This window comes from Malaya genurostris, chromosome 3 (assembly GCF_030247185.1).
Source record: "Malaya genurostris strain Urasoe2022 chromosome 3, Malgen_1.1, whole genome shotgun sequence".
NCBI classification, from domain to species: Eukaryota; Metazoa; Arthropoda; class Insecta; order Diptera; family Culicidae; genus Malaya; species Malaya genurostris.
This window is the reverse complement of record NC_080572.1, coordinates 99922475-99948501: the sequence shown is the minus strand read 5'-3', so window position 1 is coordinate 99948501 and position 26027 is coordinate 99922475. Positions and strand designations below refer to the sequence as shown.

Here is a 26027-nt window from a genome sequence, read left to right as displayed (position 1 = left end):
GCACGTTAAGTTGCTGTCCTGTATTTTTCTACAGATTGTGCAATTTATCAAATTAGTTCATATTACTATTGTAGTAACTGTTGTGTTATGGGAAAAGCGCAATTTTCTGTGTTGTGCAACATATCTTTGAGTTCTTTCGTTGTCACGAACATTGATTCACAATTATTGTGCAACTGATACAAAAACTCATGCATCGATCCCATTACAAATGCAGCAATTAAATCAGCGAAAAAACAATTGTGAAACTCATGGGAACTACTACGTAATGTAAACAAGAATTGATTTGATGTTTACAAAAACATAGCAAACATAATTTCTAATGAATAAGTTTCACATATAACTGCCCGTAACACCAACATGGAACTTCAAAAATATTCTGCGCATAAATAAATGGTAATACTACGTATAGTAGAAAGGATCTTTTATGTTTTAGTAAATAGAAAATCGACAACGAACTGCATTTTTATGGTGAAACACGCCTCTTTGTACGCCTGAAATTTTCAAGCGCTATTGAATGTACGTGTTTTGATGACTACACATCAATTTCTATGAAAATGACAATCTATTCGTTTCAATGAATATGATCGGGAGTATGTTTAAAATATGTATACAAAATATATCAAACATTCATACACCTTTTCAGACGATTTTAATCATATTGATGCTTGTTTTTTCTTGAAATCAATTTTTCTTCAATATTTTCCAATATGGCATCGAGGCAGTCACGTACCCAGAGGGGGGGGCCCGAGGGGCCCGGGCCCCTCCCGAAATCAAAAACAGATATGAAATTATTTAGAAGGCCTAAGACATGTGTTGCAGAAATAACAAGACAGTAAACGTAAAGAAATAACAGATCCAGTGGAAAAGTTTAAAGTGTCTGTTAAAAACACCCGTAAGAGGCACACCGAGAATTAGGTACATAAGCAGTCTTCAGTAACATTATTTTTTTACCTTGGGCCCCTCCCGAAACGAAATCCTGGGTACGGGCCTGCATAGAGGGTAACAGTGTGTTGAAAAGAAAATGGTTCACCCAACTTAATGATTTATTTTACCTAAATAAAAGGGAATATAAACATGTAAATATTGAAAAGAGAAATTTTTGTTTTTATTAAAATAGTTGTTTTTATTTTTCTCGACTATTAAACTATTAAACTAAGTCAACTATTAAACAACAATACAGTTTAGTCATTCATCTTAGTCAACCCGACATTTGTGATACGCACTGTAGGTACTATTTTGGTGAAAAACAAGTTGCTCAAGCGGTAATATATAACTATGAGAGTAACTATGATGAACTTAATTTTTCGTTCTATATCTTTGGAAAGTGATGTCAGGTCTGTTCATTTTTTCGCGAGATGAAAACCGAATACAAATTATCTGATTTGAATTTTGTTTTCATTACGTATGTAATGCTGTATTTCTGAAATTTTTATGATAATATTCTCATGTCGGCAATTTTTGCGTTCATTTCAAGCAGATAAATCTGGTACAACTTATTTGCAAGTTTCGAATTGTTTTTCTAAAAATGAAGAAAACTGCACACACTGACCTAAAATTTCATGAGACAGCCAAGACTATGCGGACTCGGCAGCCAAATAGTTTTTAATGCGAGGTTTTCAACTCGGCTTATCATTTTTTGCCTTGCGAAGAGCATATTTTCACTAATTTTTTCTTCACAAGAGATATACAGCCATTTCGGCATATATTTAGTTCGATATAATTATGACAGCCATTTGGAAAATTTTTGATAAGTTGAACAATTGTTTCAGTTACTTTGTTTTTACATGATGATGCAACATGGACAAGCTAATGATTTGCTGCACAATTATTTTAGATGTACTTAAAATTGTTCTATAGTGACGTTTTCGGTAGAATTGTAAAACTAAACAGATATAAGTTGCACAACCGATTTTAATATATTTAAAAATCTTTCTGAACATATCTAACATAAAAAACAATTCTAAAACAATTGTAAAACCTCTCGAAATTTCATTAAGTTACATTTGCTACTTGGGTTAGATATGCGATGTGACTCAGTCATCTGTAAGATAAAAGAAGAATGTATTCGTCTGAAATCGGGCTTATCAACAGCTATGGTATGGATGAGAGTAGAAAAACTTGGTAAACGATCCACAAGTTTCAGGTTCGAGCCTCGATCCGTAAAAGCTCGTTGTTTTTTTTTTTGCTTATTAGTAGGATGTATGGTTAGAATCGCATAGACACTTGAATAAATTCTCAAAAAAATATACTTACGATCGCATACATTACAAAAGAAAATCACTGAAGCTGATAAACTGAATCACATTAAATGCTTCACTACATCGCATCTAGCTTTTGATTTTTCGAAATTGCATGTATATCGCCTCCACTTTTGCACGCATAGGCCATATTTGCAGTATGCTCTGCGATTCTATAATAATATATAACAGAACGCATAATGCGATTATAGCTTGCGATATAGGTACGAAATGGTTTTCTGGGAAATGACGCGGAACGCTCGGGTAGACCTGTGGAAGCCGTTACACCGGAAAATGTGAGTGAAGTGACAAAAATTATAATGAAAGATCGTAAAGTGAAGCTCCGTGAGATTGCTGAGATGACACAGAAGTGGAAGTGTATTTACTATCCTTCATGAAAAATTAAGCATGAAAAAGGTTTTTTTCCAAGTGGGTGCCGCGATTGCTTTCGATGGAACAAAAACAGCAACGAATCGATTATTCAGAAAGCAGTTTATCGCTATTTACTCGCAACAAAAAAGATTTCTTGCGTCGTTACGTGACCATGGACGAAACATGGATACATCACTACACTCCAGAGTCGAAGCGGCAGTCATCTGAGTGGCGCACAGCAGGCGAAAGCCGTCCGAAGCGTCCGAAAACGCAGCAGTCAGCTGGCAAAGTCATGGCGTCAGTTTTTTGGGATACACAAGGCGTTATTTTCATTGACTACCTCGAAAAAGGTAAATCGATCAACAGTAATTATTATATTGACTTACTGGTGCGTTTGAAGGAGGAAATCGCAAAAAACGACCGCACATGCAGAGAAACAAAATCCTTTTTTATCAAGACAATGCACCCTGCCACAAGTCGATGAAAACAATGGCGAAATTGAACGAATTGGGCTTTGATCTGCTTCCCCACGCCCCATACTCGCCAGATTTAGCCCCCAGTGACTACTGGCTTTTTGCTGATCTTAAAAAAATGCTCCAGGGAAAAGGATTTGGCTCAAATGAGGAGGTCATCGCTGAAACTGAAGCTAATTTTGAAGCGAAATATTTTTTTTTATAAACATGGTATTGAAAAATTAGAAAAACGTTGGAACCATTGTCTCACCCTAAAAGGTGATTATGTTGATAAATAAAAAAAAATTTTGCAAAAAAAATGTTGTTTCCATTGTTAGTCTCGGGACTTATTGATCCATGTGTTATTCCTCTCTGATATGGCTAAACCTATTTTACAAAAACTTAGACTCAAATGAGAATTCCTCAAAAAATTTTGAATTTCATATGGATCTGACTTCCGTTTTCGAAATTACAGTATGGCGAGTGAAAAAAACTTCAAATTCAATAGTTTGCTTTCGAAGAATATTGTTTAAAGCTGAGCTAATTTTTCAAAAATAGTAAATAAATTACTCTGGTTCACAGCTTTCGTAAGTTGACAACCTCACAAACTCACAACGATGTCCGGTTCCGGAAGTACCGAAAAAAGTGGTCGAATACCTATTCTTAATCCTCCTCGTAGTTTAATAATGCCTTTCTCTTGTCTTTGAATTAGTCGCATGTAATGTAATAATACATTTAAACTTGATCATTGGTAGCGTAACAATTGTGAGGTTACGTCACTTATACGATTATATCTCCGTAACCAGAAAGTAATCAATTTAATCTTCGCACTCGATCCACAACCCAAAACTAGTCTCTACCGTACCTAAAATAATTGAAATTGATTCATGGGCCCATGTGTTAAAGTTAATTCATGGGCCCATGAAGATAATGTCATCTCTACCATTATATCTCTAGAACTAGAGGTGGAAGTACTTTCATATTAAAACTTGATTAATTACTCAACAGTAATTTTTAAACATGCCTAAGCTTTGTCATATCCAATATAATTGAGTAGTGAAAAACGGGCGTTTTGTCGGTAACGTCACTTATACCATGATACCTACGGAACCAAAAATGGTATCCATTTGATCTTCAAACTTCATTAATAACCTAATTCAAATGAGCCTAAGCTTGTTGGAATCTGCATGGCCATCTCCGAGAAAATTGAGCGATAAGAAATACAGTATTGTTCGTCGGTTACGTCACTTATGCCATTATATCTCCAGAATCATGAGTACCAGCTTTCAAACGAGCCAAAGCTAGTTGAAATCGGTTCAGCCATCTCCGAGACAATTGAGCAGCAAATCTTTTAAAAATTTCAACCACAGACATTTTCCGATCACGTCGAGTTGAGTTAACTGGTATATAACACTAAAGATCTTCGTAGCTCCGATTAAACGCCGCGTTGGCATACGAACCAATTTTGGCTATACCGGTCGATAAAATGTGGTCCCGAAAGTACCGAAAATAGGCATCAGGATCACCAAATACTCCAAGTACTACAAGGCAATGCTAGTTTAAGCTTGAAGAAACTTTCCTACTTTCTTTCAGTGAGCAGGTTTTTAAAAAATACCACACTAATATTTCTGACAACATGAGTCATATTTGAATTTTTAGGGAGCTTCTACTCGACCTTGAAGAAGAGTGGTTCAAGCTCTATCCGAATAAAAAAAAACTTGAAAATTATTTATTCTACGTAAGCACCATTTTCGTAGTCAAGGTCACGTCACGTATTCCTATAATTTACCAGAAAAACAAAAACATGTCACCTAATTCCTAACATAGTCCCAGAGATTTTCTTTGAAAACTTTCACAAAACTTCCATAACTCAATAATGGGATTGACTTACAAAGAAAATAAGTTTCTGAGAGCTAAAGTTCATATTTTTTAAATAAGTTAAAAAGGTATACTGCTGCTCTAAGATGCCGAGGGCAAAGCTCATATTGAATTGTGTAAAGAAAGGAGGATATCAGCCAAAATATGTGCCAATTTTCAATGATTCATATATCTTGGCGATTGAAAACTGACAGAAGTATCAATCGGTTTCCAATGCTCTTATCTTTGAGTTCGAAAAAAAACCTCACGTTACTGAGGGATGGCCGGTTCGATTTTAACACACATTTAAACAATTGCCTTGGGTTTTCATGATGCTATTGGATTTTATTAAAATTCACCTGATTCATGATTATCAACATAAAAAGGAGAACAGGTGCACCGAATCACTTCGATTCGTAGGTATTGGCGATTAGACTTCGGAACTTTAAATGTACGTAGTCCAGCTCAAGTTTTGGTATGTTGCATGAAATCTTTTTAGTCACATCTGGCGTTTTGTTCAAGAACGCCAACTCGCGTTTCTGATTATTCTCGTTGACCATTTTATGATACCAGACACCGCGAAATTCGCGATTCCCAACTTTATTCCGATGGCGCGATGCGACAGATCCTTATTCTCAAAGTACGCATGTGAAATTGTTTTGTGCTCGTACTGTTGTTTCGTCGCCATTTTGAAACCTTTTGCATACCCGATGGAATCAGCTTATAGAGTGTAATAAATACACATTAAAATATGTCGACGCAAAATTTCAATTTATTGTACCCAACGGATCAAAAGTGTGCGAATTTTTAAAGGTACATTCTATATGTAATTTTTCACGTGCACTCTTAGAAAAAATGAAAAATATACATGACGTAAATCCAAGCATGCCTTATTTTCGTGGGTAACGCCAGAATATTACTTCTATTAATACGAGAAACGAAATTTGGTGTCCATTTCGATGTAAAATTCAGTTAAACTAAATCTGAAGTTAAATGATTTATTTTTACATACTTTGAATTATATGTTGAAATGAATCGTGCACTCTTAGAAAAAATGAAATTTACGCTTGACATAAATTCAAGTATACCGTAATAACTTCGGTGATGACACAATATTACATCTCCTAACATGTAAACATAAATTTTGCGTCTGTATCGATGTGAGTTTCAGCTATAACAACTGTGAAGTTAATGATATGACTTATCATTAACTTGCTTTGTATTGTGAATGTATGTGAATCGCGACGCTCCTTTTATGTGCATCTATAAAGATGTAACATTTTTTAAGTGTGTGATGCTCGTTTTATGTTCAACCAACGAGACGCGAAATTACATTTTTTTAAGTGTAAGTTTATTCCATAGTATTTTTCTTGAGTAATAATGTAATTTTTTATTACGTGACCAGGGAATTTTTGATTTTCTCTAGAAATATAGCAACATTTCCGTTTATCCCATCTTCCCCTAAGAAATACTAACATAACGTGAACGAAATTTATGATCGCAATTTTTAATTTTTTGTTTAACAGTTAATTTAAGTACAATGCAGTCCGAAAACACCTCTATTCAACCAATTGATTCGCACTTAACCAATTATATTTAGTGGCGTATGGTAGCTACTTAGCCCAAGTAACCGTTCATTTATAGTACTCAGAATTGATTCGAGGCGATGTTTGCTTTAAACATCGTTTAAATTGTGTGGAAATCGAAGGTAGCGTAGGTTCTTCCTTCTCCTCTACTATGAACCCTTTTTCGAGCAAAACGTGTCCACGTGAAAGACATATAAATACTAAAACATGTGTACGAACACCATCACTTGGCGCCAGACATACTGACTGTTGCGTACCTTTATTATTTCCTACACACACTTTTCACTTCTTGACACAGCTCACAATCTCGCGAGGGCTTTTCCCTACATAACAGGTATGATGGCTGCTGTATCACCTGCATATAGGTATATGTGTGTGTGCGTGTTTATGCATGCAATGTCGAAAGCGGAAATTTTCATCCGTTACGGCATTTTCTTACATCGTCAGGTCGGAAAAAGTGTGAATTAAAAGCGAGTCATTTCACGTTCGCACGGTCTGGCAATCACATCGTGAAAACTAAATCAGGAAGGTAAAAGGTGACGGCAGGGATTATTTTTCGGCATAACATGTATGTTGTATTTTGCGGGCGATTACCGTACTTCAAACTTAATCGGGTTGTATTTTGCGAAGGGGAATCCTGCAGAGAAATTGTAATTTGGGAGGATAAAATATTAATCGAATCTCTTTAGGGTATTGCTGTTGTTTCGGCGAGATAACTTGGCTATAAAGCAAGACTCGCAGTATTATGCATGTTCGTAGCTGGTGATTCACATCGGATGTGCGGCATTTGCTATACGTTTGACCTAATAGATTTCAGGTATAAAATATCCAAACGATGTAATTGGTGAAAATGTAGTTTACACACTTCAAAAAACCTTGTTATATTACATTTTATAAATGTAGTGTCGCAGTTAACAAAAATTTAAATTGTAAATTGATATTCATTTAAATTAAAGAGAAATACTGAGGGCGAGCGAGATCGCCTACTTGAACCGAGAATCATTGGACCACAAAAAACGTCCGTTAATTGACTGAGCCACAGAAGCACACATATGCTTGGCTGGTAAGCTGTGCATATAAATGCATGCAGTCGCACTTGCTAGCCGAATGGAAATTAAATTCAAAACCAGTAAAATTCTGTCTCATCCAACATTAAGTCATTACAAATGGTTTTGACTTTCTCTATAGAAAGGTATTAGAATTGCTGGAAAAACCGACTTTCAAACGAAGCCTCGGATACCCATAGTGTTATATATCATTTGACTCAGTTCGACGAGATCGGAAAATGTTTGTGTGTGAATGTGTGTGCACTTTTCGAAGATATTTGAACGCGCTCAGTTTTCTCAGAGATGGCTGAACCGATTTTACCAAACTTGGACTCGTTTGAAAGCTACTGTCGGGCCATTGATCAAGTTCAAAGATCAAATGGCTGTGACTTTTGGTTCCGGAGATATGATTGTATAAGTGACGTAACCGACAAAAGCGTAGTATTTTTACGCACTCAATTTTCTCAGAGATGGCTGAGCCGATTTTAACAAACTTGGACTCGTTTGAAAGCTACTGTCTACTTCCACAGATATGATGGTATAAGTGACGTAACCGACGTTTGACGTTTTTACCGCTCTTATATATAAGGGTGCCATGATTTTGGGATCACCTCAAATTTCGCAAAGCGCTAGTGCTCAAAAGTTTAAGCACCTCGAAAAATGTCCTCATGCAAAATTTGAGCTAAATCGGACATGCGTAAGGGGTGCTGCCCGGCGGTTAAGGTTTGAAAATTTTCGATCTTGAAAAAGCACCATAGGGGGGAGTACATGAAATTTCCAAAATCGAAAATTTTTTTTGATGCCGAAACTCTTAAAACTGCATGAAACGTCGAGAATTAGTGTCATCTCAAAAAAAAATTTGAAAAAATCAACTTTCTGGGACTTTTTGAAAAATGTTAAGACCTTTTATTTGCTTCTTAATTTGTGAAAATCGGTTAAGAAATTTCCGAGAAAATTGAGTGCGAAATTTCCCTAAGACAGTCGGAACCAGTAAAATTCATGCTAATCTAGCATTAAATCATTACGAATGAAATTTTCAGTCATTCGACAAATTAGGTCTTTATGAATTACATCGTTTGAGGTCACCTTTAAAATTCAAGTTTGAAGTCACCTTTAAAATTCAATTTTTTTCGGTGTGAGGAGCTTCTATTCCCATTCAAGTTTTTTGTGTATAAGTGCGTTACTACTAAAATTTATTAGGATCTGACTTTCGGTTCCGGAATTACAGTAATATGTGCAAGAAATAAAACTACACTCAGTAAAAAATCTTGTACATTTGTGTCTCAATAGATGCACATAAAAGAAGCGTCGCAATTTACTTTAATTTACATTCGAAAGCATGTAAATATTTAACATTTACAGTTTGACTGAATTTAACAATGAAAAAGACACACAACTTAAATTTACATATTATTGGATGTAGTATTTAGTAATCATCCATGAAAATACGGCATGCCTGATTTTACGTCATGAGTAATTTTCATTTTTTCTTAGAGTGCGTAAACACTGTACATGAAAGAATTGTAATTCTTTCTTTTGTGTAAACATTGATTGAATTATAGGCAAAACTAGATTAGAGTGAATTGTTTGCATCTTCTAAATTTCATTATAATCTGTAGAGTAGCTATTGAGATGGCTTTCAAACAAGAAATGCTCCGAATAAAAATTTAAGGCGCGGTCGTAGAAAATCCAGACCTGTTCCACAGGTGGCTTGCGAAACAGTCGGATATTCGTCTATAATATTATTCTTATATCGTTTTTGCTTGAGAAAGCTGAAACGAACCCAAATTATTTTCTGCAAATGAATAATTTTGATGAAATTGAGTTGGGTTGTTTGAGTGATCTCGACTTAATAATTAGGTTCGAAACTGACCCGAATTTCAGGTCAATAGTGTTCAAACTAGCTTAAAAACCGCTACTGATGTGATAATTGTTAATCAGGTGAGCGACCTAGGAGTACAGCTGGATGAAAAATTATTGTTTGATTTGCATCGATCACTTATAATCACTAAGGCATTACGTCAATTGGGTTCCATTACAAAAGTTACTAAGGATTTCAATGATCCTCATTGTCTGAAAGCGTTGTACTGTTCACTTGATCGGCCAATTCTTGAAAATACGTCAGTGGTTTGGTTTTCTTACCAAATTTCGTGGAATTTAAGAATTGAAAGAGTTCAAAAACGCTTCGCTCGTTTGGCGCTGCGACACTTACCATGGCGAGATCCTACAAATCTACCGTCATACATGGAAAGATGTCAACTTTTAGGAATTGATACGTTGCTACGCCGACGAAAAATTCAATAGGCATTGATCATCGCAAAATTGATCAGCGAAGAGATTGATGCTCCTGAGCTACGTTCCAAAGTCAATTTTCGGAATCCGTACAGAACGCTGCAAAATTCAACCCTGCTTCAGAAAAGTTTTCACAGAACTCTATTTGGATATAATGAGCCGATAGTAGCGCGTATTCGAACGTTCACTTTGGTGGAAAATTATTTCGAGTTTGAAGAATCATCTAGTAGCTTTGTTAGGCAAATTAAAATATCTGTTGTACTTTGACTATATATTTTAAGATCTTTGTTTTGATGTTATTTGTCATATGTATGTTAAATAGTGATTATTTTTATTCTTGTATTGTAAACATTGTTATTCATATTTTTGTTTCAAAAGATGATGGTTTTTGCTCCCATTTGAATGGGCTTTTTCCCATCCTTCTCCATTCAGATGGACATAACAATAAATAAATAAATAAATAATCTATTTCTATTATCATTCAATTAATCGAATAACATTTTTTTTCATAAAGCTAAGTTTTGACACAGAATCAAATAGATCTAATCATATTCTTCTTGATTCGGATCATTTACGAAAGTGTGCTCTAACGATTCAGTCGCATTTTAGTAACAACTTTTGAACTTTAAATTTTAGTTATAATACGTTTGAACTTGAACTTTGAACCAACAAAATTTTTAAGGGAAAATCGGACAAAAAATATTTTGGTTAAATTCAATCAAAGCAACGTTTTATATTCTTCGAAGCGATGAAACCGTCTCACCATCAAGGCTTGTATTGTGAATCCTCAAACGAACGAAGCAACAAAAAACATCTGCTGTGAACACTTTGCTGGACATAGCTGAATGAGAGACCTATATTAGAGAGAAACTGGATGCGTGAGAGTATATGCTACTGAGCAGACCAATTCCCCTTGCCAAGTAAATTGTTTGTGCTCTCAGTCTCAGTTAACACATGAACTAAGCAATCCATGACAATGTAATGAAATGAAGGGTTCGCTCTCGTTAGTATTGTACGAGAAAGAAGACCTTGCCTTACGGCGTGCTACAAGACGCGAAGCAAAGTCATATAGGCAATGTTTACGGTTTATTTTTAAAGTGTAGGTTTACAGAAATCATTTTTAACATAGTGTTCGCATTCCAAGACCAAATTTGATCACATTTCAAACATACTTTAAACATTTTATTCCAGAAATTTTGCATTTGAGCCCATTTTCAAAACGATCAATTTGTTTCTTGGCAGTTTACACTGTGTATATATCCTAGAAACACTAAAAGCAATGTTCTTTAAATTAATATTCATCGGAACTAAAAGTTATGAATCTAGTTTCCTCATAGGCATCTACAATATGAGAGCCATTCATCAAATGCTAACCTCATGAAGCATAGGTCTCAGCAAGCGGGCATATTCATGAACTAATGAACGAACGAAGCAGCTCTCCTTGCTTGGGTTGCGCTGTGAATTCTACCTGACATACGAATGTGTGTGAATAGCAGAGATGGTGAAACCTTTTTGTTCATATTCGTTGCTTCAATTTGCAAGCCCTGCTCACCATAAATATTACCAAAACTGTTAATGCTTAATCGTATTTAGTAAAATTATATTCCAATACTAACTACAGAACATAAGTAAACTTCTTGATTCTTGAGTAGCAACTTGTTTCTTCGAGTAGGTTTATCACCGAAAATAACCGAAACGCTCCATTTAATAATACAATCAGAATTTTTATGATGATTGAGTTTTCGATACGAACAAATATGTTAAAGACCTACTAAATCCACAGATTCTGCTCCAAGACAACAACCCAATCGACGATAATACTAATCTGGAACTAATCTAACAATTAGCTTTCGTGAAACATAAACAAGTTGATTTGTATAACTCTCGAAATCTCAAACGGGAGGAACCATCGACTCTATCCGATGTTTATTTTATCGCTATACACCCTACAGTTGCAAGTGAGAAGACACACGATATCCTCCCCAAACTCTGTATGTTGTTTCGCCAAGGGAAGGGCGATACAACCAAGCAAGTAAATGATCAAAGTACGAGAAATTTCGTCACTTGAGCAAAACATTCGCCAGTTGTTTTTCCAATTTATCGCTTACTGAAGCTTGCGTTGAAAGAGAACGATGATAAAATGATGCTTATGATGATCATCAACAAACACACGTTCCGGTCACATGAAACTTATCGAATCAATGTTAATACAGAAACAGGCTTAGAGCATCCAAATAAAAATGAAACAAAACGAAAAAACGCTATGAAAAGGGCCGATTTTAAATCACGAAAACATCGGCACTTTTCGATTGAAATTTGATCGATTTGATATATGTGCGTGGAAATTAAATCGTTATTGGTGCACCGCACTGATTTTGCCTTGATGCAACGAATGTTTTCTTCGAATGCGGGAAACAGAAAATTACATCATGTATGAGAATTTAAAAATGGCGTTTGCATAGAGTTAGAAAGTTATATCCAGAAAAAGTTAAAAATTCTCTCAAAAATACTTTCTGCACCTAATTGAGAAATTTTGCCTTGCAACGACTCATAGGAACTACCAGGTGGTGTAATTTCCCATATTACGACATTCATACAAATTTAGTTCATCAAATGATTGAATTTCATAAGAATGACATGTTTATTTGATGACAAAAATACTCAGTCCTGGTCAACTAGACCAAGCTACATTGCCTTGAACAAAGAGTAATCGGAATCAACTGTAACGCTTCCCATTTGAGCGTTTCTAAGTATGTTTTGAAGGACTGTGCAACATGTGGACAAGCATTGTCATGTTGAAAAATTACTTCGTCGTATTCAACGGTGTATTGTGGTCGTTTTTCTTGAAATGTTTGACTCAAACGCATCAACTGTCGTCGTTAAACCTTCCTCGTGATCCTTTCACTCCGTTGCAGCAGCTCATAATACACCAAACCCAGCTGGTTTCGCCATATACAGAGCATTACCTTCTCGCCATGAATATTCTGAGCGGCCGTCGATAATGATGCATGACCGGGGTATTCATACGTTGTCCGACGTTTTGGATTATTGTAATGGACCCACTGTTCATCGTCAGTAACAAATCGATGCAAAAAACCTTTTCTTTTGTACTGTTGAAGCAGTTGTACGTACGTGAATAAACGAAGTTCGACGTCCCTGGGTTTCAGTTCATACGGTACCCGTACCTTTGTCTACCTTTCGGATCATTCCCATAGCTTTTCAACATTGGCCTATGGCTGACTGAGTAATTCCGAGTGATTTTGCGAGTGCTTTCTACGTTTGCGAAGGATCTTGATCGAGATCTTCAAACTTTGGTGGTAATTTGCTCAGCTAGAGCATGGTTACCATATGCTTCCACAAAAGTACGGTGCCTTTCAGTGGCTGTTTTCTTCATATTGAAATAGCTCCGCAAGAACCCCTTTATTCACCACAAAACTCAAAATTTCCACAGTAAAAAACATATTATTGTGCACGCTTCAGCTGAATGATACATACTGATTTAGGAAATGTATGACTTTAGCTTTTCAACGTACACTAGGAAATATAAATCACAGGAATAATAATCAAGCAACGCCATCTGTAAGAAAACGGCACGAATCTACTTGTACACTTTCCCCAATTTTCTTTGCTTACTTTTTTATCAAGAATGCGTGTCCTATTGTGAAGCGAGATTAACAGTTTGTTGTTTGAGGAACGTCAAAAAGAACGCAAGGATTAAATCTCTTTGACTTTATTTGAACTGTTTGAATTTAGCGGGCTTGGAAAAAACATCTTTGGTGCTTGTAACTACAGACCAAGAACTAATTTTAAATTCATTCGTGTTTAATTTATTCGTCAATTCAGTTACGTCAATCTTTGTTACGATCGAACGTAATGTCAATCCATTTTTGTAGCATATGCGCTTTTCAAGGTTAGCTTAATTTTCATAAAGTTGATATCATATATCTATAGGTATAAAACGATATAAAACTTTGTCGTAAAACCAAAACCCCGGATAATTACTTGCGTCAACTGAGTTTAAAATATTCTGTCAGAACTCTAACCCGGAAACTGAAATGATGCTTGGAAAATGTATCGCAGCGCATTTCGTACTACATCATCCTGTCTATCCACACGATAGAAAAAATAATTCATGGTCCATTGCTTCGTAATTGCTCCATACTTTTTCTCACTTATACTAAAATTGAATCTTTCATTTGAACTCATCCGAACTAAGTGCCTTCAAAGCAATCTGACTGCAACCGAGTAGTCCTACGTCAACAATTAGGAGTTTTTATAAAGCTTCTTATGGTTTATTTGAGCGATATCGAGCAGGGTAATCATTCATTTATTCATCTGAGCTTCTCCTTTGATCTCACATATTAAAATTATTCATTAAAATGAGATCTACTAATGCTATTCATTGCTTAGGCTCAAAGGATAAGATGGGTATTAGTGCCTTCATTTCAAAGTTTTGTGTCATTTTTTAATCATGATACCGACAATGAATTTTTCTCCGTGTACAAATACTTTTGAAACTAAACTTTTAAATGTTCTACCTAATCTACTTTAATCAAAAAAGAACTATTTTCGCTAACACTACAATTCTACTTGAACTATTAAAGCAAAATCCATAGAAAATCAAATGGTGATACCGGTGATGACTGAACAGCTTTCTCGTGGTTCCAAAAGTAAAAACCTAAAGCGGGCACATCGAAAAATCAACGGAAAGAAAAAGAAAGTTACAGGATAAAGCAGGAAACGCAAGTCTTCAATATCGAGTCAGCCCTATTGTGGAAGTGGTTCGTGGAAGCAATCTGTACTTATATCTAATAGTGTATTCTCGCTTCTATTTCAAGGAAAACATAGTTCAAACAAATCGAATGGACAGGTTCCGAAACGAAATATATGTAAGTGTAGATAGATAAAAGGAACAGGTGACCAGGAAAAACAAACAACTGTGACTAAACCAACGTTAAGTTACCTAGGAAAATGTCGTCATCATCGATATTTTGCTGATTGGCGAGCGTGGCAATAGCCGCCATAGTTCTACAAAGGTCAATTAATGAGGGTGGTGGTAGCAGCACCACGCTCAATGGCGATCGAATCAAAATTTCACCTGACAACATTCAAAAGTGGGCGGGTCACGGCGCTTACCTGGAAAGAAAAGGAAAATTCAATTATTATTGATAGTAACAACTCAGAAGGTATGACTAGTGATATTTTTTATTGAATTAAGGATGAAATGTAATTACAAAAAGCAAGGAAAATGCTAAAACTCATGTGTCACCGACAGTCGCTAACAAAATAATCTCCCATGATTTGGCATCTCTGTCTTTAAATTAACTTATATAGAAGGAATATATCAATAATAGTCTTATTGAAATATGAAAGGCAACCTGATATATTGCGCATTTTAAACTTGATATTTTCATTCTCCGTTTCCTGCAGTACACATATACAAATAAGTCCAGTATATAACAACTATTGATGCCACGTATGTACATTTATCTCTAAATTTGCAGTTTTCTGATTAGTGCTGCAAATATTTACGGATTGTACTTATTATCAAATTTTAAATGGTCATTTTTGAAATTTACATCTTTAGAGCTTGCATTTTTGCTCGATCAAATGCGATATTTTTTCCACTGTCACTGCACCGGTTTGATTACACAAACTCTCTAAAACTTGCTTCAAAATTTAACCTGGCACCCCTGATGTGAACGTCATTTGTACTGATATTATTGTGTGATCAAAATGTTTCTGTCAAAATTTTTATCGCGTCTAAAAATTCATAACATTGGCAATTTTTCGTTCATTATAGCCTGCGCAGTCGTCTGAGCAGGAAGTAGAGCAAACGCACTTCATTTCGGTTTGTTCAGATCAAGAGCTCAGTTCCAGTGTCAAGAATTCAGTTGCTGAATATGATTTCAGGCCCAGAATTCAATTTCAGATACTGAATCCAGTTCCAGATTTCAATTACAAATGCAGAAGGAATATTCCAGTGTTCCAGCGTTGTACATTCGAGGGAAATGACATAAATATTGTGAAGCGTCAAAGTGGTTTATCACATCGGAATTTTACTTAGAATATTTTAGCGCACTTTTTCCGGCGTTTTTAATTGGGTATTTCGTGTATTGGTTTAAATTCAAAAATATAGTTTCTCAGATCAAGCTAAAATTTCACATGGTGCTTATGGGACCCGAAAGGAACACGAAAAGTTTGGTGGATGATTCAATCCTGATCTCTTTTGTCGAGCTAACAGCAAAATTGCTGCTGACAAGTTCGGCAATAATTACCAACTAACAAATTTAGGATTGCCTAGAATCTCAGTATACATTTTGCCGAGACGATTACCGAGCACTCGGTTGTGCAAATTTCGACACTTTTTTGTTGTTAGTTAAAGTCAAAATATCCAAAAATGCTGGAATCGTTTGTACAAAAATTCTCCCCTACCAGTTTTAAAGTCTTTCCGAATTTTAAGACAAAATAATAGATTATTTACTGCATAGAAGAGCATCATAGCAGAAATACACTTGAAGTTATACACCTAAATTTCAACAAAATATTTTCAAATAGCTCATGCTACGAAGGCTTTTAATCATGATGTAATAACCCAAATAATAATAATAATAAAAAAATAATAATAATAATAATTATTATTATTATTATTATTATTATTATTATTATTATTATTATTATTATAATAATAATAATAATAATAATAATAATAATAATAATAATGAAAATACACCATTTTCCCGAAACCGTGACTCATTTTGCTCATGTGTATAATCGGAATTCTTGTAATGAAGAGTAAAAATTAATTAGAGAAATATGTTTTAGCTTTTGATAAATTGTTTTCGCTTTATGTCGAACTTAACTCTAACCCTTTCTAACCATTCTTACAAAACCAGTCTCGAACCTAATTTCAACGTAAGTGAACTAAAATTCGCATAAATTTTTCAACTCCCGCACTATAAATAACAGAAATTACCAAGCTCAATTTTAAGAAGACTATTCCATACAAGAAATACCTATTTTTGAGATCAAATTTTTAAATACATTTTTATTACGATTTTCCAGATCAAAAGACTATTGGAAATTTTACACTATTTCAAAGATCACTTTGTTAGTAATTTGGTATAACATTCATCCACTTAAATGTAAAAAGTTTAATACTGAACTAATTCATTTTTTGCGATATATCTAATAAGGTACACTTCCTTAGCTCTAAGATGCAAAGGACATGAATTAATTCTTGTTTTCCATTGGTATAAATTTTGTTGCCTTACCTACAAAAATGTTTGCTCCCTTGAGTCCCATTATCGCCAGTGTTTCAGATCCGATTTTGAACGTAAGAATAATTCCGGTTGTAAGTAGATTGAGCTTGATCAACACATCAATCAGCACACTATTGATTGTGTTAATCAATAAACACATACACAGTAAAGCGGCCCGGTACTCGATAAAATATCTGTAGTGCGCCACTTTGAGACCGTTTTTGGAATTAAATGCACGCTGACAATATGAGAAAAGTTCGATACACGCATAAAACACAATCTATTAACAGAAATCACAATCCTAATATGTGAGCTAGCCAGCCTTCCACATTACTTCACCGTCCTTCCTTTGTCTGACATTCATTTTCCGGTGGTTTCCTTGAACTCGACGCGTACAGTCACGAGATCAAAACTGCACTGCAGCTGCATTTTGTACGCAAATGACCGACTGAACAGTTTTTCCACGGTAAAGTGCAATGAAGCTCCGTCACGACCTGTGACATTAAAACCCGCCAGGCTCCTACGTTCTCAGGTTTTTCACGATGACTCATCCAAGCCCAGACAGTTCGGCGACACCGAATAACAACGACGACGATAGTACACAAGCTATTGCATCCTTAACCAGAAAGGTAGGGAAACAGACCACACACCAAACCGGTACTAACAGCTGTGAGATATATATTCCAACAGAATTTCCTAATGACTTCAGCTTGGTCACTGTAAATCATTCTCTCGAGGATACCGAAAAAGCAAATCCGTAACAATGATGAGTCACAAAAGGTATTCTCTAATGATACCGAGCCGAAGTGCACTCCACAGTTGAAAACTCTTAACTACCGGAAAATTTATTGCGCTGTTTTCTCTACGCTACTTTGCTCACCAGAAAAAAGGCTCTCAGAGCTTTTTCAGGCTCTTTGTTGTCCGCTTCTGTTATGTCGCATACGTACATGAAAATACTTTTGGGATGGCTCTCAACCGAGTCGGTTTTGGGTCGCAGCGCAAGCCCCAGACTACCTTCAACTCAAATACGTTCGATTCACTACAAAACGAACTAAATTGACTGTGTGCAAAATTTAGCGTTTCAGGGACAACCCTAGTAGTTCGAACCGTACGATGCGCACACTGGCATTCAATTCGAAATTGTTCGTCCTGAGACTGGACATGCGGATAGATGTTTTCGTTTTGTTTGTTTTTGTTCGCTTCTTCCTTACGTTTCGAAATATGTACCGAAGCCGTATGATTTTGGGAGTGTTTAGCAACGTTGCCAGGTAAAAAGAATTTATATTCTATGTCCAATAAAGGATCAAACCTTTAGAAATATCGATTCATAATTTTTATACCAGTCAAAACTACAGACTCTTATAGTAACAGACCGGCGAAAGATTTCTTCGAAAGAACGACGAACATGACGTCATTTCGTACATTTAAACGAAGAAGTATTGTTATTTGTTAAAAAAACCAAAATGATCATACATTTTCCGATAAAGTGAAAAAGTTTAGAGGTGCGTTTCATACTTTAGTGATTTGATTAGCATTCGCTTATTGTAAAATAACTGATTATTAAATTATTGAAAGTCTCCCTGTAAAATGATTGCTTCGGACAGAGTAATCGAATAAAAATTGATGTAATCTTACTGTTCTATTTTCTCTGAGATGACTAAACCAATTTTGTGGGATACGGATTCAAAAATACTGCGCCTCCTTCAAGTCTGAAGAGTTTCATGCTTGACAGCTAAGTCAATGACATTACGAACATCCACCAATATTCGTCGCAGCAACGAGATCAAACAGCGACTGACATCGATCTCTTTTTATCATAAAAAGGTAAGACGTAGCTCCGGTTAGAAGCTACTGTTAGGCAATAGTGTGAAGATAAAATGGCATTATGGGAATATAATGGTATAAATGATGTAACCGATAAAACGCACTTTTTTCTTAACGATGATTTTCCTCAGAGATGACAAAACAGATTTTAACAAACTAAGACTCATTTGAAAATTACTATTGGGTAATTTAACAAGTTTGAAGTCGAAATGGATGTCTTCTTCGGAGATATAGAGGCATGAGTGACATAACCGAATATCGACTAACTTAGGCCAACTTAGGATTACTAAAGTGAAAACTGTATCAGCTCTTCTACCTAATTATTCAGTTAATTGATCTGTAATGTATTTGGATTTAGTTTTCATATAGAAGACAATTATTAGCTTAAACTTGCCTTTCTCATAATTTTTCGAAATGTTGCATTGAATAAATACAATTTTAGTTTAAAAAACCTGTTTTAATCCACCTAGTGGTGTAATGATGCCTTTCTCATGTACATATAATATTGTTGTATTCTATTCAAATTTTCTCTTCGATTTTTGAAAGAAACCAAGTGATTGTTTATGCATAACATACAGAATAAACAGTGCTTTGATTGCGTAAGCCATCCTTAAGAGAACGAAATGGGTTCACTATTATATGCACTTCCGGCACCGGAACCCGAGAACCGGTATAATCGAAGTCGGTTCGTACGGCCACCAACTAACATGACACACAAACTCTTCTAGTACGCACCCTATAATACCGGAATCGGAAGTCGGATCCGGATGAAACTCAGGAATTCCGTATGGGACCGGAAGAGCTTTCATTTCAATCTAAGTTTGTGAAAATCGGTCAAATCATCGCTGAGAAAAGTGAGTGAGATCCATTTTGGTATATATGACCACTATTTCCGGTACTTCCGGAACCGGATACCGGGAACCAGGATAGCCGGAATCGGTTTGTTTAGTTGCCTACTGATAATGACTATCGATATGTGTAGTCTTGAGACCAGTTTACATTTTTGTTACGATATTTGTTTCGCCGGTTTAAGTGACGGTGTACAATATTGAACACACTTTACCCTATAATTCCGGAACCGGAAGTCGGATCCGGATGAAATTCAGGATTTCCGTGTGGGACCGGAAGACCTTTCATTTGAATCTAAGTTTGTGGAAATCGGTCAAACCATCGCTGAGAAAAGTGAGTGAGATCCATTTTGGTATATATGACCACTATTTCTGGTACTTCCGGAACCGGATACCGGGAACCAGGATAGCCGGAATCGGTTTGTTTAGTTGCCTACTGATAATGACTATCGATTTGTGTAGTTTTGAGACCATTTTAGAAAAATTTTCACGTTTTTTGTTTCGCCGGTTTAAGTGACGGTGTACAATATTGAACACACTTTACCCTATAATTCCGGAACCGGAAGTCGGATCCGGATGAAATTCAGGAATTCCGTTTGGGACCACGAGACCTTTCATTTGAATCCTAGTTTGTCAAAATCGGTTCAGCCATCTCCGAGAAAACCTAGTGAGATTATTTGACACACACACAGACATTGCTTAGCTCGATGAACTGAGTCGAATGGTAAATGACACTTGGCCTTTTCACTGTGTGACAAATACTGTCAAAAAACTGAAAATTTTGACATAAAACTTTGTATAACTCAAAAAGTGAACATCCGATCTCAAAACCATTTAATAGCGTTCTGGGTGACGGGAAGACCTTTCATTTGCGACTAGTTTGATCAAAATCGGTTCAGCCATCTCTGAGATCTCGACCTCTTTGTTGACAACACACATACAGACACACACACATACACACACGGACATTTTCTCAGTTCGTCGAGCTGAATCGATTGGTATATGACATTCGGCCCTCCGGGCCTCGAAAATTTTTTCTAAAGTTTGAGCGAATTCTATACCTATTTTTTATATTTATAAAAAAAAATAAAAAGGCAGTAAACTGCACTGTATGAATGTAATTAGCTCTAGCCGCCAGCATTTTGAATTTCATTTTTGATATGTTGGTAATGAACCTAATTCTAAGGTTGTACTTTCAAAAAAATAAGTTTAGTATCAATGTTCTTGCTTAACATATTTTTATTACGCGTTAAGCTGTCACAAAATACACTATACTTAATATGAATTTAAATCATTTATAATTTATACTGCAAAAATTTCTAATCAGACCAATGAAAACGAATGATAGACTCATCATCAAATGATTCCGGAACCGCAAGTCGAATTAGGAAATAATTTAAGTTCACCTATGCACTTATAAAAACTTTCGTTAGTATCTAATTTCACGAAAATCGATTTAGCCATCTATGAGATATCTAAGAGAGTCACATTTCGGAGTTTTTGATCACTTTTTCAACATCCTGTACCGGAAACTGAGAACCGGTATAGCCGAAGTGTGATTACTAGATCATCAACTAACAAGAACTACAAGCTGAAAGAACCTATAACGAAACACTCTTCAAACTGATTTTTTACGCCAATCACCATATAGCTCCGGAATCGTAAGTTGGATCCGTAAAAAATATGTTTTTTTTTCTATAGGATTTTAAAGCCTTCCATTTAAATCTAGGTTTGTGCAAAGCTCAGAGAATAGTGAATACATAAATAATTCACAACTCAGTTGAACACAAACATTTTTTGATTTCGACAAACTACGTCGAATGGTACATGATATTCGGTCCATCGGAAAACGGTTCATCTGTCGATTCTCATAGTGATTGTAAAGCTATACTATAAGAATTATATATTCTCGAGCTTACAATTAAGCAAGTAAAATGTTGAATGTGAATATTTATTTCAACGCAATTAAAATCAAATTTCTTATGACCGATGGAGCTAAAAGAGTGGTTTCATGAATAGTATTTCCTATTTTAAATTAACATAATTAATCATATACTTAACCTAGAATTTTGTTCTGTTATAAACATTACAGCTATACTAAATATTTTGACATTAAAGCATTATTTTTATTTCCTATCGTTAGATTTGTTGCTTTATAAAATGCATTTCAACTCAATAACGAAAGAATTTTCTTGTTGTAAATCAACGCAAACGTTCATACAAAAGTAATGAGCAATTTCGAATTCTTCAGGTGCTATTTAAAACCAGTGAACGCGTGTTGAGTATTTGATGTTAAAGCAAAGCCTTGGTATTACATTCCTGTAGTGGAATTTGACCTTCTGCAAATATATTATATATCAATATGGATCACTTTAACGAATTCAATACAAATCGAAAAAGACATCACAGTAACATCATCTCGTGCGGAAAAGGCTATTAGTTCAGTCATGTTTAATAGTTTACGTTTAGCATGTACCCCGTAGTTAAATGTCAAAACTAGTTGAGCATGATGCTCACATAAAGGTGTGAACATTTTCATATTTAAATGTGTTTTTTTACGAAAGTAAATATCGCATATAAATAATGTAGAATTACGCTCTTTTAGACCTAGTGTCTTCACTTTCAAGAGTTATGTAGTAGTATTTAACTTTGCTCATGAATGTTATGAATATTGCTGAAAAGACAAAACCTATAGGCTGTGAAGACAATGTTTGGCAGATCACTTCTGATGTATAGAACAAAATTGAAACGAAATGAACGGTACATTACATGTTATTTTGACTGCGATATTTTTTTCAATGCGTTCACGACATTGAGTTTAAATTTGCGTTAACTTTTCTCTCTGGGAAAGTTAGAATGTAAAAGAAAATTGTATTTCTTATAAATTTTCTATGAATTGAAAGTGCGATACTACGATATACTAAGCGATCTGCCCCTTGATGTGAACTGTCAAAACTTTTAGTCGAAATTTGAAATTTCGATATTTATTTTCTAAAAAGTAATAGAATTCAAGTTAACAGACAAATCATTCCAAAATTCGACAAATAGAAAGTTGAAAAAATGTTACTAAATAGTATGATAAGTGCAATACAGTAAGCAAAAGAACAAGTTATATTTATTACTTTTACCTCAATTGAAAGCTCTCGTTGAGGTGAATTACGGTTTATTCATAGGATAATTTGTTTGGTTTTGAGGCATTTATTTATTTATTAAACAACCTGATATTGTATATTTCTATCACCGTAACCGTAGTTTTTCAAATCAAGAAATTGTAGTACATAATTCGAAAAGGTTGGTAAAATTTTGGAACTAATATTAAGATTAATTTGTTTACTTTTTCTAGTGGTTAACATTATTTTGTGCTAGGACACACCATCTCCTCTGTGTTACGAGAGCAAGTAAAATTTCTCCCCTCGCACTGACAACTTCAACGAGAGCTCTTCTCTTTCACATTTATACATCACTGTTGTGTAAAGTGTGCACGCATCATGAGTGCGTTTGTTTATTTCCTTTTACCTCTTCCACTGAATCGCACCAAAGTGCTAGAGCATTAGCTAATAAATTCTCTGAGGTGGATGCAGATACTTTCACAGAGGTGTACACGCCGGTGAGCACTCTGCTGTATGGTTTGCGTAGAAGAAGCGTGGACACGCAAAATCAGCAAAATAAAACAATTTATGGTAAAATTTTCGGTTTTCCTTGCAAATTTTTCATAGCAAGGTCAGAAAATCTATTAATTGAAGTTCACAGAAGTGTTCGCTCACCATCACGCGCCAGTGGTCACTTGGGTGTATTTAGACGAGAGCGCGTGTGAGCGATTCATGCGAAGAGAATGTGTTTCACTCGCGCCAGCTGCTTTAACCACAAGCACACATTCAAATGCTGTCTATTCGACACTGAGAAGAAGTGCGATTTCCTCTTTGTGCGATGCTTCGTTTTTTGCATCCTCGGTGTGGACAAGAATCTGACGCCAGCGTGTATCACTCTGGTGAAATGCCATCTCTGCTAGGACACATAACCAATTTCACTATCTTTACGTTTCGATTCGTCAGTGCAAAGCAGTTTAAATTGAACTGCTTACTGCAAACTTAAACAGTCCAATTTGAACCGCTAAGCAGACGTAAAGTTATTGCTATTTGCAACACACTTGTAATAAGCCTGTCTTTCCTGACGTGTTCGGCTTTTTAAAAAAAAGTACGGGTACGTAATGTCAGAGACATAGCTGGATGTCGTGAATACGAATAAAACTGACACGATTTTTTTACACTTTCGAATTCGAATTTATAGTTTATCCAATGTGTGAATTGCGAAACTTTCCCCTTTTTCGTTACTAAAATTTTCAACGATTTTTGACGTCGATTATCTCATTTCGGATTTGCATATTACATTGAAAGAAACTATGAAGGTGCTGTACAGGAATCATTTCTGCCTTTAAGGACCAAATTGTGGAATTCTCTACGATATTTAGCACAGTTCGGAACATTTATCTTGAACGATTTTCGCACAGCGAAAAGTGCACAAAGCAAATCAAATTATTTTGGATTTTCACTGATGATTTCTACCTTCGATTTGCAAAGAAGTAATCTTAATAGTTCTTTAGATAACATTTAGAGCCATTAGAACGACTGATTTTATATAATGTTGTCAACTTTTTGTTTCTTGTTTTCTTTCTCTCCAATGCAAACCATCAGCAGCTGATTCAATCGTTATTGTTTGAGTTGAAACAAGCTTTGGTTTGTACGCAGACATCCGCTCGCAGTGCCAAATGATTCGAAACTGGTTAAGTGCGTCTTCTCGCCTTGACGACCGGAAGGCAAATGAGAACTACGACCTGAGCGTTTGAGGTTTTCAACCACGCAGAAGGTGCAGAAGGTGTCGCTGTTTGAATGCGTCTACTCGCCCCGACGTCTGCTTTCATCCAACGCACAAGAAGAAATGATCGACTTTCGACCACGGTTCCCCTTTTGTAACGTTCAGTTGAAGATATGTGACTGACTACCTAAAAATCGTCGTCCTTGCGCAAAAAAGCCAAGTAAAAGTAAAGAGTTTTCCGCGTTGTTTTCAAAGTTTGAGAAAACTTAATATTTGAGTTGTTTGTGGTTATCTCACACTGTTCAAAATATTATTCTAAATTCCTGATCATATTTTTGATGAAATGGTGAAAGAATTATGTTGCTGCCTTTAATACAAGTCGAGATATTCATGATTAAGTTCTGCCTATTCTTCCATATGGCTAATTTTGAAAAGGCACCCCATAGTAAAGTAAGTCGTATTCACGACAAAAACAAAATGTTCTCATCCGAGTTAGTATCAGATTGCGAATCTAAACCGTATTTACAGCTTATTTTTTCGTGCAGTGTATATCGAGAAATATTCCCTATATTTCAAGTTGTTTGGTTCAATGTACTGATTGGAAGAACTGTTATATGTGCATTAAAAAATTGTAGTGTATTAAAAACCTTTTTTGCCACCGAACTTTACTGTGATATCCCTCGTGAATCGCAAGAGTGATCCATATTGATATATAGTACATATGTTTGCCTTCTGTTTCAACAGACTTCGCAGCCGATTCAAAGTGTACAGAACCATTGCTTGGCTGGTGCTACGACCCTATTGACACTACAAATCCTTCCAGGTCGAGGCTCGAACATACGACAACTAGTCTGATAGACCAGTGCCCTATGCATTGAACCGCCAACCCGGGTATTTGATGTTACCGTGTAACTCAATTTAGAAAATCAGTAAAGATAATTATAATAATGCTAATCTGATCGAATTTTGATTTACTGCAAATTTAGTTTGATATATTATTTATTCACGCACGGAAAGACCGAAATCAGCATTTTAGCGATTTTTTTTCTGATTTTAGTTAGTTGTTTTTTGAGACAACTAAAAAAATCTCACTTTTGCTAATTTAGATTTTTTAATTCTCATTCCCTAAATAATAATAAAATATTTGTTGAAATGGCTATTTTTTATTTGAATCCACAAATTAAACGTGCTGTCATTTCTTAGCAAAGGCACACTCCATTTCCATTCAACTAATTTTTTATTTGAATTAGAGAAATAAAACGTTGTTTTCAACCAACACAAATTGTTGAATTGGCTTCCGATATTTGCAGCTATATGGCGCACTGTCACCGAAAAAACGTTAACACCGTAATGATTACTAGCCACTAGATGCCACACCACTACCGAAAAAGTCGCTGTTTTCTTTATTCCACGCCGCGAAATCGACTCTTTCACTAAAA

At 35.5% G+C, this 26027-nt stretch overlaps 1 protein-coding gene across 12 annotated transcripts in view; it reads right to left on the bottom strand.

Annotated features, from left to right (window-relative positions):
• Positions 1–26027, bottom strand: part of LOC131436580 (protein Fe65 homolog) — a 222722-nt gene that overhangs the window by 43801 nt on the left and 152894 nt on the right. For 7 of the 12 annotated variants that reach the window (XM_058605386.1, XM_058605380.1, XM_058605384.1 and 4 more), the window contains exon 4: positions 14806–14978. The exons of 2 other annotated variants lie outside the window; for them this stretch is intronic. In XM_058605386.1, the coding sequence (XP_058461369.1) occupies positions 14806–14950 (145 nt within the window). In that variant the 5' untranslated portion in view covers positions 14951–14978. Of the gene's footprint in view, positions 1–14476; positions 14521–14805; positions 14979–17116; positions 17885–26027 lie in introns of those variants that run through there. 3 more of the 12 variants (XM_058605390.1, XM_058605379.1, XM_058605378.1) reach the window with 3 other exon arrangements.